General features: G+C 48.4%; 1 protein-coding gene across 3 annotated transcripts in view; it reads left to right on the forward strand.

The window, feature by feature from the left end:
- LOC126983781 (cadherin-86C-like) overlaps window positions 1-2,500 on the forward strand; it is a 56,686-nt gene that overhangs the window by 25,171 nt on the left and 29,015 nt on the right. For all 3 annotated transcript variants that reach the window (XM_050836880.1, XM_050836883.1, XM_050836881.1), the window contains exons 3-4: window positions 418-743; window positions 1,257-1,495. In XM_050836880.1, coding sequence (XP_050692837.1) covers window positions 455-743; window positions 1,257-1,495 — 528 coding nt within the window. In that variant the 5' untranslated portion in view covers window positions 418-454. The remainder of the gene's footprint in view (window positions 1-417; window positions 744-1,256; window positions 1,496-2,500) is intronic.

Raw genomic sequence — 2,500 nt, forward strand, 5'->3', positions numbered from 1 at the left:
CTCTCCCTTTCCATAACCCCCAAGCCATATACCCTTCTCAACTCCTCCCCTCTCCCCCCTCACTAACATTTCTTCCCACCACCCCTCTCCCCACACCGCAGTAACCTCCCCCTTTCTCCCTCTTTCTACCCTTCCCTTTTTTTCCTTCCTCCTCCTCTCCCTTTCCATAACCCCCAAGCCATATACCCTTCTCAACTCCTCCCCTCTCCCCCCTCACTAACATTTCTCCCCACCACCCCTCTCCCCACACCCCAGTAACCTCCTCCTTTCTCCCTCTTTCTACCCTTCCCTTTTTTTCCTTCCTCCTCCTCTCCCTTTCCACAACCCCCAAGCCATATCCCCCTCTCAACTCCTCCCCTCTCCCCCCTCACTAACACTTCTCCCCACTCCCCACTAACCTCCCCGCTTTCTCCCCAGGTGTGTGTAGGGGTGCCTCCTCTACCCACAAGTCCTGATGCACCGGCGGTCACAGAGCCACCCTCTCACCCCGCCCACGCCACCCCCCGCTCACAAGGCAGGGGGGCGGCGTGGGCGGGGGGGGCGGGTGGCGGTGTGGGCGTGGGCGTGGTGGCTCGGGGTGCTGAGTCTGAGTAAGCTGACCCTCGCTATCGTGCCTGTCTTCTACGAGTCGGCGAGGATGTCAGCGCTGAGGTTACCCGTTAGCACGGAGCCCGGGGAGTTGATTTACCAGCTACGGGCCCAGTACTCAGATGTGCGCGTCCCCCTGTTATTCAGCGTGCACGGTAAGTAAAGGGGGGTGGGAGGGGGGTGGGAGAGGAGGATATATAGGCGTGGGTGTTTGTTTACATGGGGAAGGGGAGGGTTACATGGGGAAATGGGATGAAGTGTCGGTACGTGGTTGGTGGGGAATGGTGTGTGTGTGTGTGTGTGTGTGTGTGTGTGTGTGTGTGTGTGTGTGTGTGTGTGTGTGTGTGTGTGTGTGTGTGTGTGTGTGTGTGTGTGTGTGTGTGTGTGTTGTAAAGAGGGGGAGAGGTGTCAGGTCAATATACACACACACACACACACACACACACACACACACACACACACACACATCATACGTACACACTTCCTGACAATTACAATCAAATATTCATCAAACACACACACACACACACACACACACACACACACACACACACACACACACACACACACACACACACACTCTCTCTCTCTCTCTCTCTCTCTCTCTCTCTCTCTCTCTCTCTTCCTTCTTTCCTATACTCAATCTCCTTCCCTTTCTTCTTCTCCAGGGCAGGACAGCGACGTCATCACAATCAACTCAAACGAGGACTATGGACTCGTGTATTTGAGGGAGCGATTATCAACCAGGAGGAACTACACTTTTATACTGACGGTGCAGACGGAGGGAGCAACAGACGGCGTGGTTGACGGTCTAACAGAGGTCCCCGCCTGGATCATACCGACGGAAGGAAGGACCCCGACGTCTGATATCTTCCTCAAACACACCTCGGCTAGTCTTGTCCCTGAGGTGAGTGTAGAAGAGGGGGTAGAAGTGATGGGAAGGGATGGGACAGGGTAAGGTGCGTCTTGGGTTGGGAGGAATGGGAATGGTGGGGAGGGGAGGGAGTCTGTGTGTGTGTGTGTGTGTGTGTGTGTGTGTGTGTGTGTGTGTGTGTGTGTGTGTGTGTGTGTGTGTGAGAAAGAGAGAGAGAGAGAGAGAGAGAGAGAATTGCAGAAATATATGTTTGTTTACACTAGAGAGAGAGAGAGAGAGAGAGAGAGAGAGAGAGAGAGAGAGTATGATATATAACTTTGGCATTTACATAACACCTCTTTCCAATACACACACACACACACACACACACACACACACACACACACACACACACACACACACACACACACACACACATATTTTCGTCCATCAGAACTGTCAAATATTTTCTTTCTTTTCTTTTCCTTTCTTTTTCTTTTTAATCTTTTTTTTCCTCTTTTTCTTTCCTCTCCCTTAATTTCACTTCCTCTCCTTTTCTTATCTTTCTCGTTATTCCTATTTTTATTATTATTTTCTTTGTTTTCCCTTCCTTTCCTTCCTTTTCCTTTTCCTTTCTTGCTTCTTATCTTTTTATCATTATTTCCTTTCTTTTCCTTTCCTCTTCTTTATTTCCTCCTCCTTCGTTCTTTCTTTATTTCCTACATTTATCATTATTTTCTCTTGTTTTCCTTCCTTTCCTTTCCTTTCCTTTTCCTTTCCTTTCCTGCTTATTATCTTTTATCATATTTCCTTTCCTTTCCTTTCCTCTCCTTTGTTTCTTACATTTATTATAATTTTCTCTTGTTTTCCCTTCCCTTCCTTTCCTTCCCTTCTCCTCCGTTCTTCTCTTTCTCCCATTTATCTCTATTTTCTCTTCTTCCTATTTCTTATTCTCTCTGCCTTTTCATTTCCTTCCCTTTCCCTCCAATCTTCTTTTTCTCCCATTTATCTCTATTTTCTCTTCCTCCTATTTGTTATTCTGTTCGTCTCTTTGGGTAC

The sequence above is a fragment of the Eriocheir sinensis genome, chromosome 54 (assembly GCF_024679095.1).
Source record: "Eriocheir sinensis breed Jianghai 21 chromosome 54, ASM2467909v1, whole genome shotgun sequence".
In the NCBI taxonomy this organism is placed as follows: domain Eukaryota; kingdom Metazoa; phylum Arthropoda; class Malacostraca; order Decapoda; family Varunidae; genus Eriocheir; species Eriocheir sinensis.